This window comes from Citrus clementina, unplaced genomic scaffold (genome assembly GCF_000493195.1).
Source record: "Citrus clementina cultivar Clemenules unplaced genomic scaffold, Citrus_clementina_v1.0 scaffold_3, whole genome shotgun sequence".
Classification (NCBI taxonomy): Eukaryota; Viridiplantae; Streptophyta; class Magnoliopsida; order Sapindales; family Rutaceae; genus Citrus; species Citrus x clementina.
This window is the reverse complement of record NW_006262339.1, coordinates 49526488-49538622: the sequence shown is the minus strand read 5'-3', so window position 1 is coordinate 49538622 and position 12135 is coordinate 49526488. Positions and strand designations below refer to the sequence as shown.

At 37.6% G+C, this 12135-nt stretch overlaps 3 protein-coding genes across 5 annotated transcripts; all 3 read left to right on the top strand.

Annotated features, from left to right (window-relative positions):
* The first annotated feature begins 1627 nt into the window (after positions 1-1627).
* Positions 1628-6120, top strand: LOC18047144 (UTP:RNA uridylyltransferase 1). Of its 2 annotated transcripts, XM_024188422.1 has the most exons (7): positions 1628-2822; positions 2983-3351; positions 3897-4120; positions 4369-4432; positions 5093-5289; positions 5580-5617; positions 5702-5793. In XM_024188422.1, the coding sequence occupies exons 1-6, from the start codon at positions 1788-1790 to the stop codon at positions 5584-5586; spliced, it is 1896 nt and encodes a 631-aa protein (XP_024044190.1). In that variant the 5' UTR covers positions 1628-1787; the 3' UTR covers positions 5587-5617; positions 5702-5793. The 2 variants fall into 2 exon arrangements, with proteins under 2 accessions (XP_024044190.1, XP_024044189.1); XM_024188421.1 differs by lacking the exon at positions 5580-5617 and having other exon boundaries at positions 5702-6120.
* Positions 6121-6535: 415 nt separating this feature from the next.
* Positions 6536-9225, top strand: LOC112100173 (glyoxylate/hydroxypyruvate reductase HPR3). 2 transcript variants are annotated; one of them, XR_002906492.1, is made up of 3 exons: positions 6557-7099; positions 7292-7871; positions 9069-9225. XR_002906492.1 is itself a non-coding variant. In XM_024188708.1 (2 exons), exons 1-2 carry the CDS (start codon positions 6635-6637, stop codon positions 7817-7819), a joined length of 993 nt encoding a protein of 330 aa, XP_024044476.1. In that variant the 5' UTR covers positions 6536-6634; the 3' UTR covers positions 7820-8147. The 2 variants fall into 2 exon arrangements, 1 of the variants encoding a protein (XP_024044476.1); XM_024188708.1 differs by lacking the exon at positions 9069-9225 and having other exon boundaries at positions 6536-7099; positions 7292-8147.
* An 869-nt stretch (positions 9226-10094) lies between these two features.
* On the top strand, positions 10095-12077 carry LOC18047143 (glyoxylate/hydroxypyruvate reductase HPR3). Its single transcript, XM_006445143.2, has 2 exons — positions 10095-10796; positions 11334-12077. The coding sequence occupies exons 1-2, from the start codon at positions 10299-10301 to the stop codon at positions 11859-11861; spliced, it is 1026 nt and encodes a 341-aa protein (XP_006445206.1). The 5' UTR covers positions 10095-10298; the 3' UTR covers positions 11862-12077.
* Positions 12078-12135: the final 58 nt, after the last annotated feature.

Sequence of the window (12135 nt, the reverse complement as noted above, 5' to 3'; positions counted from 1 at the left end):
TAATAAACCTTAAGAGAGGTAAAAAATTATTAAATGAAAAAGAAGGTACAGAGTTCATTTAAAAGAGACAAAGATACAAAATCTTATAAAAACAATATTAAACTATAATAGAATTAGGAAAATTGATACTTAGGAATCCCCCAAGAATTATCAAGCATAAACTTTTTAAATTCTAAAGCAGGAAAATTCCACCATGTGAAATCGGAGAAACCCAAACCAATGTTGGCTAAAGTGTCAGTAACACCATTGCCTTCTCGGTAAATATGGGAACAATAAAATTGCATAGACTTTATCGTATTTAGACAATTAAACTATCTAGTGTAAAACTGTCAAGAAGGAGAGAAAGATGTCACTTTTAAAGTAAGAATAAGTAGTCATCGAATTACATTCGAACCACAACGAATGACAACCCTTATGGTAAGTAAATTCGACAATACAAATAATAGTATAAAGTTAAGCATAAAAGGAAGTTTGATTCCCAATTGACATTGCGAAGTAGCTCAAAAAAGTTTCATGAGGACCTCTATAAATAGCACCACAAGAAGCTAGATCTGGATTTCCTTTAAATAGACAACCAATATTAACTTTAACCTAAGAAAAGATGGGAGAATGCCATAAAATTGTATATATCTTTGGAGAAGTGCAGAAAGGCTTGTTCAAGGTAAGTAAATTAAAACAAAAAAAAAAAAAAAAACAAAACAAAAACAGGAAGACTTACAAAGCTTGACTTGTTTTTTTAACTCAAAAACTGTAAATGATAATGAAAGGGCCAATTAGTGGGAAGCGACTTCGCATGTCATTCATCATCACTACTTAATTACATAGTTGGTTCGATCGGGCGTGGCGTGCGAAGTGATTGAACTTTGCCTACCTTTAATTTCACGGCATATTTTGTCTTTAACTGTAAAACGAACATTCAAATTATATGCTGGTGCTCCTCTACAGCATAAAATTGGCGATCATTGATGCCTGCGTTGGATTTAAAGACGTGTTCAGTTAAGTATGATGGAAATTGGACCTCACCATTGTTTTTGTTCCCATCGTCGCATCCTTAAATAAATTGATGGGATACATGCTGTTACCATTATATGATAATACACGTGTAATATATACATCCAATTGATGCGTACGTGTGTGCATGTTAATCAGTAATGCCTGGAGTACGCAACGCAATACAAACGTAGCTGTCTTGGAATCATACTTGCCAACACATAAAATAACGGACTTAATTTGATGCATAAACAATAGTGTTGTTGATTTGATGGACTCAATTTTATCATATTGTTAATGGAAAGTTGTCAAGTTTGTCGTTGACTTGCCCACATGTACAATACTTAAGTGTGTTGACCGTGCCTTCCACTTGGATTTGGCATTGCGATTCTTCGGTATTTATTCATCAGGCAGGCAGGCTTCAAGCGTTTATTGATTTTTTTTTCTTTAATTATTATTATTATTGATGAATAAGTAAGAGAGAAATAGAATAGAATCATAAATCCACAAACACATGACAAATCGTACACAGACGGACGACAAGTCGTTGTAGCGTGGTCTACGAATCTTCCGCCGATCAAATAACCGGGACCCACTCTCAGATCAGATGCGAGTAGCGAAAAATCTAATACTTGCCGAGGAAGTAAATTATTTAATTAATAGAGTAACAATAATTCCGTAAAACTAAAAACAACAAATCACAGTCAGACTCAGATGCTTTCTCGCATCATCATTCTTCTTCTTCTTCTTCTCCATTTACTCGCTTCAGTGTAAGTGTAAAAAACAACCTCACTGCTATGACCGGCGGCGGCGGCGGTGAATCGCCGCTTACGCCAGCCTGTAACGGCGGCGAATTTCTTCTATCTCTCCTCCAAAAGCCCCAGCAGCATCCCCAAGCTCCTCCACATCAAACTCCACCGCAACAACCATCCCTGCCCAACGATCCTGCTGTTGCGGCTGTAGGCCCCACCATAAATTTCCAGCCACAGTGGCCATCCAACGGCTGTGATCTTCCTCCGACCTGGCCCCGCACTCCTCTCCCTCTCAATTTCCTAGGGTTTCCTCAAAACCCTTGGGCTTCTTCTTCTACTGAAAATCAGCAACAACGACTCTTGTGCGAGGATTTCGGGAGACTAGGGTTTTCTAACGCTAATTATGCTGCAATTCATAATCTTATTCAGCAACCGAATCACCAACAGCAGCAGAATCTGCGGTTTGGTTCTTTCCAGGTCCAACCCGACAGCTTGTTGAATTTGAATCATTTAGAGAATTTGAAATACAATTTGGATAGGAACAGTCAATTTGACCAACCCCGAGCAAGTTCTATTTCGAATCCGAATTCATTTCTGCACAGGAATCTGGAGAATTCTCGAGAACATGATTTGAGACTCGGCAAACAGCATTATGGCTCAACACCGCCTCCTGGCTTTTCGAACAAGGCAAGAGTTGGTGGCAGTGGTAATAGCAGAAGGGGCTTTGAGCATAATGTTGATATGATTAACAGATTTACTAGTTCTGCTGTTGAAGGTGGTAATGGTGTAGGTCTCACTAGACAGCTTGATCGTCCTGGTCCTCCTTCTGGAAGTAATCTTCATTCAGTATCAGCCTTGGACATTGAAGAGTCTTTGTTGGATTTGCGTAGAGAAGGCCGAGAAAGGCATTTGGGGCTCGATAAGAGGAGGGAGAATGGCCCGGGTTATAGTCAAGGTGGCGATGATATGGATGATTTTGGTGAAGACCTCGTGGATTCTTTATTGCCTGACGATGAATCTGAACTCAAGAATGATACTCATGAGAGGAATGACAAGAAACATCGAAATTCACGTGATAAGGTTATCTCTTTTCTGTAGTAGTGATTATATGCTTCCATGAACTAATCATTATATTAGCGTACATTTGCATGATTTGATTGGAATTCTTTAGTGATAAAACATTTACTGTTAGTGGGTTAGTGGATAAACTGTGTGATTTGCCTGTGCTTTTTATTATCAGGAAATCAGATCAGATAACAGAGGGAAAAGACTACTTAGCCAGAGGATGAGAAATTTAAAATGGCAGATTGAATGTCGTGCTGACATAGGAAGACTAAATGCTCCTTTTCTTGCAATTTATGAGTCTCTAATACCAGCAGAAGAAGAAAAGGCAAAGCAGAAGAAATTGTTAACATTATTGGAGAAGTTAGTTTGCAAAGAATGGCCTGATGCTCGGTTGTATCTGTATGGATCATGTGCTAACTCATTTGGTGTTTCTAAGAGCGACATTGATGTTTGCCTTGCAATTAATGATTCAGAGATCAACAAGTCTGAGGTCTTGTTGAAGTTGGCAGATATCTTGCAATCAGATAATCTCCAGAATGTGCAGGTGAGTCAGTTTGATTTGTTGTTCCCCATGAACAAGGTTCAATGAGTTTGTCTCTCTGAAGTTTTTGGAGAACTTAAAAGTAATTGTATTCATTATTTTTCACTTGTACGATGAAAAATGAACCAGACGCTGCAGATAAATGGGAAGTGAATGGTGAAAGTTTGCTCTTCTGATTTTCAATAATGAAGCATATTTTTTTGTAACATGTTGGTTCCTGAAAGAAGCATATTTCAATTAATGGATGCCCCTGCTATTTGTTTGATACTGTATGTAATTCTGATTGCTCATCAATTTAGTTTTATTCCATCATTTGGTTTTAATTATGTGTAATTCCTTCTTTAGTAGTTCTTTTAAATATAGTGTACATGGTATATTTTTTCCTTTGAAACAAATTTATCCTGCGGTGTTTGATTATTTTAACTGAATGATGGGATTGGTCTAGGTGAAGCACAAATCTTACTTGCACGGCGTGTTATGGTCTTTTATTGTCGTTTGTGCTGTTGGTTTACTTTCTATGGATGCAAACTTTTTCAAGTTTCTTACAGGCACTGACACGGGCAAGGGTCCCCATAGTAAAGCTTATGGATCCAGTCACTGGAATTTCTTGTGACATATGCATAAACAATCTTTTGGCTGTTGTAAATACAAAGCTTCTTCGGGATTATGCTCAAATAGATGTGCGATTGCAGCAGTTGGCTTTTATTGTTAAACATTGGGCTAAATCAAGAGGAGTCAATGTAACTTATCAAGGAACCCTATCTAGCTATGCGTAAGTTATCTTTTAGAGCTATATATTTATTTTCCAATTTAGTAAATAACTATCTGTGGGTCGTATTCCAATGATGATTGTCATGAGACCTGCTTGAGACAATCAGCAAAAGCTACAGACAATAATTCTGGCTATTTTGGCTTACCTTTTTTCAACAGAATCACCTTGTTTAAGATGTCTATGCTAAATGTTTGGGTTTCTGTGCTTATGTTGCTTTATCGTAATGTTTACTTTTATCTCCTTTTCAGGTATGTTTTGATGTGTATTCATTTCTTACAGCAGCGTAGGCCTGCTATTCTTCCATGCTTACAGGTATATATTAGTTGTTTGCTTCTTTAATTTTGTAGCATGAAATGCATATCATTTTGTGCTTCTACATTTGGATGCGGGGCCCATACTTCTACTTAAGCAGTTCCTTTGGTGTGCTTTATGTGTCCTTTGTGTGAGAACATTGTGGTTATCTGGTTGTCTCATTTACATGCCAACCCTATCCCCCCCACACATGCACGCACACACAGAGAGGTGTGTGTGTGTGTGTGTGTATCCACAAAATAATTATTATATGTTTCAACTCACTGGAATGTCAAGGGACAATAGAAACAGCAAGATGCGACAAATGGTAAAAAATGATTATTTTGATTTACTCAAAAGATTATGTAGCCCGTATATAGAAATTTTGATTTGAAGAAACTGTTTGAGTGAAGTGAATGAATTTTCTGCCAATAATACTTGTAAAAAGTGATGCTTTTATACGGTATATAGTGGCATTGTTTATATAATAATTATGTCCTTAAATTATTTACATGCTCTTTGGCTGTCATTTGTTATTTTATTTTGCTCTGTATTAGTGAAAAGTTTGGCAAAGAGTTGATGTGCATGACATGCTTGACGTTTTGTCATAAATATTTGCATTTGAAAGTGTATCTTTACTCCATTTTTGTTTTATTTCATGCTTGGTAAAATCTCATTCAGGGAATGGAGAAAACATACTCTGTGACTGTGGATGATATTGAATGTGCTTACTTTGATCAAGTTGACAAACTTCATGGATTTGGGTCTCGTAACAAGGAAAGTATTGGTCGACTTGTGTGGGCATTTTTCAATTACTGGGCTTATGGTCATGATTATGCCAGCAACGTTATTTCCGTTCGCACCGGAAGTACAATAAGGTAGGTTACATACCTTATATGACTTGGATTTTGGTTTTTGAAATGTTATTAGATGGGTTTCTCTTGACAAGTTTACCCTTGAGGATGTGACCGGCATTTCTAGAATCTGAAATATAATGGAGTGAATTGGTATTTAGGTAACGTTGAAATGTCACTCAGTGTCATTGTTTTGATAAGAAAATTCACCAGGGAAGTTGGTACTTGTATTTAGTTTAGGCACAGCTTGCTCGTTGTTAGTTTGGTGAATAATGGTTGCATGTGTGAGTAATCTGTTTGCTGAATATTGTTAGCAAATGACAATGGCAGCTATGCTGAGAAGATTTCAGAGGTTTCTTAAAGAACTTTTACTTTATAAAAATTGACACTCAAGATATCTTTCTTGTAATTGACCAATTGTTTCCCGTTGTGTTAGCAAACAAGAAAAGGACTGGACAAGAAGGATTGGAAATGACCGTCATTTGATATGCATAGAGGATCCCTTTGAGGTGACTCACGACCTTGGTCGAGTTGTGGACAAGTTCAGCATAAAAGTTCTAAGGGAGGAGTTTGAACGTGCTGCTGAAATCATGCAGCATGATCCAAATCCATGTGTGAAACTCTTTGAACCCTATGTTCCTGGTTGATTTAAGCAGCACACTTGTTAGAGATGTAATTGCAATGAAAAGAGATTGATCAGCCTTAAGCATCCGTTCCATGGTCTTGTGTTTTATAGTTTTGTATTTAGGGCTTCAGCTTATTATTTAAATATCCTTGGGTGTAAAGAACTTGTTGGCTTAACCGACAGTTGCAATTTTAATTACCAAGCGGTACTGTAGTGTAATTTTCGCTTCATTTTTGGAGTTAATTTCAAGAGTATTGTGGTTAATGAAACCGATTTAAATCAGTCGAGAGAGAGAGAGAGAGAGGAGGGTGAGGAACTGTGAGTGAAGTGTGAACCTTGGAAAATGCCCGTCGGCGGGGTTATCAATGTTTTGTTTATCTTTTTTTTTAAAAACTGAATAGGTTTCTTATTCTTTATTTTAAAATTAAATAACTTTTATTAATGGTTAATGGAGCCGTGACGGTGAGCCGGAGAAATTTTGAAATGCCTTTAACTAATATATTAGTCATGTAATAAATAAAAAATATTATAATATGTGTTATGCGTAAAATTTAACTACCTATGTCGTATATATTAATTAATTATGTTACCCCGTATATATTTTAAAATTCCTGCCGGCGGGGACTGATGTAAATCAGTTGGACGAAATATATTAATTAATTATGTTTACCCCTTCCTTCCCCGCGCCCCCCCCCCCCCACCAACCCCCAAAACAAAAAAAAAAAAAAAGGAGGCTTCGTGACGATGGCGACTCATCATCACTTCGCAGTCCAATTCCCACAAGTGCTACTCTTAAGAAAACCATCAGGCTTCGCTATGTTAGGAGAACAGTTCTTTACCTCAAACAAATTCCAATACTTGAAAGCATACGAATCAGCGCTTCCTCTACACGAATTCTTGACACTACACGCGCACTCAGTGAAGGCCATCTTCTCCAGCGCAGGTGCGCCGGTTACAGCCGAAATCCTCCGCCTGCTTCCAGAGGTGCGGCTGGTGGTTGCCACAAGCGCCGGCCTTAACCATATTGACGTAGTAGAGTGCCGCCGCCGCGGTGTGGCTCTGGCCAATGCTGGTAACGTTTTCTCTGAAGACGTGGCTGATTACGCACTGGGCTTGCTAATTGATGTCCTGAGAAAACTTTCTGCTGCCGATTGCTTTGTCAGACAAGGGCTTTGGCCTATCAACGCTGAATTTCCGCTTGGGTCTAAGGTACTTTTTTTTTTTTTTCTTTTTCCAGTTTTGATTTGGAGTATTATTAATTTTTCTTTAGTTCTATGCAAATTGTGTAGCATTGCATGGTCTGGTGTCATGTGTATATCTTTTGTTTTATTTAGTCTGAACTATGAAGGGGAAGTGCTGATTTTGATCGAGCTTGTTTGTGTTGATTATTGGCAATTTTAGTTGGGTGGCAAACGAGTTGGGATTGTTGGGCTGGGGAGCATTGGGTCTGAAGTTGCCAAAAGGCTTGAAGCTTTCGGCTGCTGCGTTTCATACAACTCTAGGAATAAAAAGCCTTCTGTTACGTACCCTTTCTATCCGGATGTCTGTGAACTTGCAGCTAACAGTGATGTCCTCATCATTTGCTGTGCATTGACTGATCAAACACATCACTTGATCAATAAGCAAGTCTTGTTGGCCCTGGGGAAGAAAGGAGTTATTATTAATGTAGGGCGTGGTGCTATTATTGATGAGAAAGAAATGGTGGGGTGTTTGCTGCGAGGAGAGATTGGAGGTGCTGGTTTGGACGTGTTTGAGAATGAGCCTGATGTTCCTGAGCAGCTCTTTGCACTTGATAATGTTGTGCTGTCGCCACATAGTGCTGTCTTTACGCCTGAATCTTTTAAGGATGTGTGTGAACTTGCGGTTGCCAATCTGGAAGCTTTCTTTTCAAATAAGCCCTTACTTACTCCGTTTGCCGCAGTTGATTGACCGCATTTTTGTGTAAAGCTCTGCTCCTGCTGTCATTCTCTGGAAGTCACAGGTAAAAAATTGATCATTTTATTTAACATTGGGCAGTTATTGGATATTTTTCATGAAGAACTGATGTAGTCTTAAGCATCAAGGTTTATTTATAATTATGCTCGAAGGGCTCAAACTCAAAAGGATGTATATTTATTTTATAAGGCGATGCTTTCTTCGCACAAGCACACACCTCACATATTAATTACATACTAGTATCAGAAATACGAAGCAGAGTGAGAGTGTCCTGCTGATGGCTGTCACTGACCCACCACATCCAAAATGAATTATCATTAGTGCTGTATTTTATGGGTCAAATGGACACTACATTATTAACGAAAACCAACCATTATCACGCAAAGTGGAACCAAGTTTCATGGGTACCTGTATAATCTCTCTCTTGTTTGCTCAAGTACACAGTAAGAGAGGGTGTGGATATTTTGGGGTTCTGGTTCTGAGAATTTTTTAGGATTCGATCCGAACTAGAACCCCTGACAATTGGTTTTCAGTTGGGTAACTGTACATCCGTGGCGTGGGCGTCAGCAGCCGCGTCGAACTGCTGTTCAGCGGATAGCAACAATGAAAAGTGGAACAGAAGATTAGCAATATTAATGGTTATTTTATCTTGCTAAATAAATATATGATCATTACTATAGGTGCCATATTTTAAAAGACATCTAATTATGCCACGTGTTCATCTTATTAGATATCAGAAGGTATTCTGGGATAAATAGCACTCAAGCTATTTTGGAACCGAAACTATTTGCGGAATAACATCTAAGGAAAAAGCTTTCTTGGAGTTTATAAAAATGGCAAGAAGGGGGAGGGGGGGATTAGTTTCGCAATTCATTAGTCTAAGTAAACCACGTCCAAAGTCAAACAAGTAGGGAAACACATAAGGGTGGAATATTCTCCATTCATTTTTTAGGGTTCAAAGCAAAACTCTAAATCTACATCATTCATCATCTATAAATAGAGACTTATTTTTAAGGAAGAAGAGGTATTTGACCTTCAACAAAAGTATTGTTCATATCTAGAGAGAGAAAGTCATATTCTCCATTTTTTTTCTTTCTTTAATCTTAATCAAACACTAATTTGAGACTTAAAGTATCTTTTTTAAGTACTCTCCCCATTGAATTCGAGGCCAACTATCGTGATAAATTCTCTTCAAATTATAAATATGCGTGAAGTTAAAATGTTAGCCCCTTCAACTTTACAGGTGTTTCAAAATGAGAGCTTGATGTTCCCAAACAACCATTCGCATTGGACAATGTTGTTCCTTGCCGTCTCCACACTCGAATCCAAGCCAGCTTCACTTATCGTGGTGAGAAACTCCGAAGCTTTCTTTTCAAATAGGCCCTTGCTTTCTGCAGTAATCTAATAATGCGTTTACTTCATATAATGAGAATGGAAATAAGTTGAAATGAGAATGAGATTTCAACGTTTACTTGACAAAAATAAATGGGAATGAGAATGTGCTGCAATGTCATTGATATATTTACTTGGCAAAATAAATGAGAATTGAGGAATGTGAATAATAATCAATTTACTAAAATACTCATAGTATTAAATAATGTAATTTTCATTAACTAGATACATGTATAAATATTATTTAAAAAATGATATTAATTAAAATAATAAATATTAATAATAATGAAAATAATAACAATAATTAATAATAGTTAAATTAATAAAAATAATAAAGTTAATAAAATTTAATAATAATAACAATAATAGTAATAATAACATTTAAAATAATAAAATTAATTGTGATTTGAACGAGCGTAATTCAAAAAATATAAAAAAAAATTAGTGGGATACAAAAGTAAACATGAATTTCATTTTCATTCCTAACCTCCATAAAAATGAGATTCTCATATCTTATTCCTAAATTATGTGGGATTCACACATTTTATTTCCATTTTCAAATTACATTTTATTAAATAAACATGAGTTTCATTTTCATTCATCCATTCATATTCTATAAACCCTCAAGTAAACACACTATAATTGAAGATTCGTAGTTGATGGACAGACGTAGCATATGCAATTCCTCAGCATAATTTTTTTTTATTATTATCTCTAAAATTACATGTCACCTACTTATTTTTAAATCTTTTGATCGTGCTGTATCCCCCCATTTCTTTCTAATAAATAGTACTTAATTCGAGCTGCCCCTCAACAAAATGAATGGAAGTGCGGTGCGTAATTTTAGGGATTACTAATAGAAATTATAAAGGTGGTTCTATTTTTTAATTTATACACAGACACCATTTCTATTTCTTTTTCTCTGGCAACTAGCAAGTGTTTGAAACGGAGCCGTTTCGAGGAGCACAATGAAGGAGGGGCAAAGTAAGCGTCTGAGAAATCACAAGATTTTTCCTTTTTTAAAAAAAAAAAAAAAATTCTTAATTAATTAAGTTGACCAGTCAAGTGAGTGGAACCGACGATGGAAGCATGTCATGGGCATGGCAAAGAAAAAGAATCCCAAGACCTCCCGAGAGTACTCCTGTTTAAGCCGCCACCGGACTTTCACCTCTTCGGAGACGAATGCTTTTCCTCAAACAAGTTCAAGTTCTTGAAGGCGTGGGAATCTCCTCTCCCACTTGACCAATTCTTGAAAACACATGCACAGTCAGTCGAAGCCATTCTCTCATCGGGTGGCGCCCCGGTGACAGCCGAGACCTTGCGGCTGATGCCGGCCGTTCGATTGGTGATGACCACGAGCGCCGGACTCAACCACATCGACATCGCCGAGTGCCGACGCCGCGGCATCACTGTAGCTAATACTGGAAACGTTTTCTCCGAAGATGTTGCTGATTTGGCCGTGGGGTTGCTTATTGATTTGTTAAGGAACATTTCTGCTTCTGATCGGTTTGTTAAACAATGGCTTCGGCCTCGTCAAGCTGCTGAAGGGGACTGCTATTCTCTCGGCATCGGCAGTAAGGTCTGTCACTCTGCTTGCTCCACTCTCTACTTTCTTGTTTTTGTTTTACTCCCTTATTATATAAAGATGGTAATGGATGGTTATTGGATAAGTACTGTGATATAAATATAACTAAATGCACAGATGAGTCAATATCCATTTTGAAGCTTTCTCAGAGTTTACGTAGATATTGTCCGGTGGGGAGGGATTACCTCTGCTGCTCGGCATAAACTTAAGGCTTTCCCTTTCCTGAAAAATTGGAAGGGAATCCAATCTATCTATTTTTGTTTGCCGAACAGGACTGTGATGAGAAAATATATGCATAATCAATTATCCTCTTTTGGAATTCATAATGTACTAGTTATGATTGGGATCTCATGGATGCTACCTTTTGCTTTTAAATCTTTGCTATATTTTTTTTCGTTTTTCTATTTTTCCTCTTTTCTTGACTATGAGAAAACAAGATGTAAAGGTTATGATTAATATTATGAATGAGGTGCTGATGTGTATTACTGCTTTTGAAACTGAAGTTTTATGTTTGGTGATTGCCAATTTCAGCTGGGAGGTAAGCGAGTTGGGATTGTTGGATTGGGAAGCATTGGCTCATTAGTTGCTAAAAGACTAGATGCCTTTGGATGCTCCATATCATACAACTCAAGGACGAAGAAACCATCTGTCTCATACCCTTTCTATTCAAATGTCTGTGAACTTGCAGCTAACTGCGATATCCTCATTATTTGCTGTGGATTAACTGCTGAAACCCACCACATGATCAATAAGCAAGTCTTGTCAGCTCTGGGGAAGGAAGGAGTGGTTATAAATATTGGACGTGGGCCTATTATTGATGAGCAGGAACTGGTGCGATGTTTGGTGCAAGGAGAGATTAAGGGTGCTGGTTTGGATGTGTTTGAGAATGAGCCTGATGTTCCCAAAGAGCTTCTAGCACTGGATAATGTTGTTCTGTCACCCCACTGCGCCATCTTTACTTGGGAAACTTTCAAGGATCGGCAAAAACTTGTGGTGGAAAACTTGGAAGCTTTCTTCTCAAATAAGCCATTACTCACTAAAATTGTGGATAATGATTAAACGGGAGTATTTTGGCCTGTGATTTTTTCCTTTCATTTTGCAAAACATCTTGTGTTATGCCTCCTTGTGCGAATGGGATTGATTTCTGGTGAAAGAGAGGCTTATGTTGCTTCAGTCTCATCGAGCACGTTCTGTTCATAAATAAAGTACTGTAATCGGCATGTTGTGTACTTGAATTGATCACCATCCTTTGTATTAGATGGATAATATCAGGGACTTGCTTGCTAAACTGACTTCCATTTCTTGCATCACTTTTTCCTTTTCGCTTTAATCA

Excerpts from the sequence above, each read along its gene's own strand:
- LOC18047144 (XM_024188421.1), top strand. The coding sequence starts at position 1,788 with ATGACCGGCGGCGGCGGCGGTGAATCGCCGCTTACGCCAGCCTGTAAC. Across the intron at positions 2,823-2,982 it reads ATCGAAATTCACGTGATAAG|GAAATCAGATCAGATAACAG; the intron begins GTTATCTCTTTT and ends TTTTATTATCAG. Across the intron at positions 4,121-4,368 it reads GGAACCCTATCTAGCTATGC|GTATGTTTTGATGTGTATTC; the intron begins GTAAGTTATCTT and ends TCTCCTTTTCAG.
- LOC112100173 (XM_024188708.1), top strand. The coding sequence starts at position 6,635 with ATGGCGACTCATCATCACTTCGCAGTCCAATTCCCACAAGTGCTACTC. Across the intron at positions 7,100-7,291 it reads AATTTCCGCTTGGGTCTAAG|TTGGGTGGCAAACGAGTTGG; the intron begins GTACTTTTTTTT and ends TGGCAATTTTAG.
- LOC18047143 (XM_006445143.2), top strand. The coding sequence starts at position 10,299 with ATGGAAGCATGTCATGGGCATGGCAAAGAAAAAGAATCCCAAGACCTC. Across the intron at positions 10,797-11,333 it reads CTCTCGGCATCGGCAGTAAG|CTGGGAGGTAAGCGAGTTGG; the intron begins GTCTGTCACTCT and ends TGCCAATTTCAG.